The sequence below is a fragment of the Branchiostoma floridae genome, unplaced genomic scaffold (assembly GCF_000003815.2).
Source record: "Branchiostoma floridae strain S238N-H82 unplaced genomic scaffold, Bfl_VNyyK Sc7u5tJ_1465, whole genome shotgun sequence".
NCBI lineage: Eukaryota > Metazoa > Chordata > Leptocardii > Amphioxiformes > Branchiostomatidae > Branchiostoma > Branchiostoma floridae.
Window position 1 is genome coordinate 61881 of NW_023365724.1, and position 668 is coordinate 62548.

Here is a 668-nt window from a genome sequence, read left to right on the forward strand (position 1 = left end):
TAATATCTAGAGGAAGGTGAGATAGTATGTATAACACATCATCTTTGTAAGCATAAGGTTTTAGCTTATATATATATATAGAGAGAGAGAGAAAGAGCATCAAACATAGTTCATAAGAAAATTGTGATTGTAAAGTCATTGACAGAACTGATTGTTTTGTGTTCTCTCCCCAAAACAGGCAAGCTGAAGCTGCTGAGGATGACCTGGTCAGGACGTCCTTCCATAATGCAGAACTGCAGATGCTGCTAACTGATGAGAAGCTGTGAGTCTTTCAGTGTCTTCATCATGTATTTGGTTCTGTTTCTACTGTTGAAGTGCTTAGGCCAGGAACTGGCCCCTTGCTCCTCTTCATCCAGTGTTGATAAGATAGACCTTCTCAGGGTTGGACACCTGGTTTTCTAAAAAAATTACTTGCCCAAACCAATTGTTCACTTCGCCAAAATTCAAAATGTCACTTTTATTATAAATTATATGCATTTTTACTCCCAGCAATGGAATTCTTATTTATTTTTACCTCCATGAAATGTCATGGAGGTGAAAAAATGGAGGTATAGTTTTTGGTGTGTCTGTGGTTGTGTCTGTGTGTCTGTGTGTCCGCATATTTGTGGACATCATAACTTGAGAACCTCTCGATTGACTACGATGATATTTGGTATGTGGGTAGGGGT

The 668-nt window shown here is 38.6% G+C and overlaps 1 protein-coding gene across 1 annotated transcript in view; it reads left to right on the forward strand.

Annotated features, from left to right (window-relative positions):
* LOC118407792 (oral-facial-digital syndrome 1 protein homolog) overlaps positions 1-668 on the forward strand; it is a 91139-nt gene that overhangs the window by 34228 nt on the left and 56243 nt on the right. The window contains exon 10 of the mRNA XM_035808325.1: positions 179-262. Within this exon, the coding sequence (XP_035664218.1) occupies positions 179-262 (84 nt within the window). The remainder of the gene's footprint in view (positions 1-178; positions 263-668) is intronic.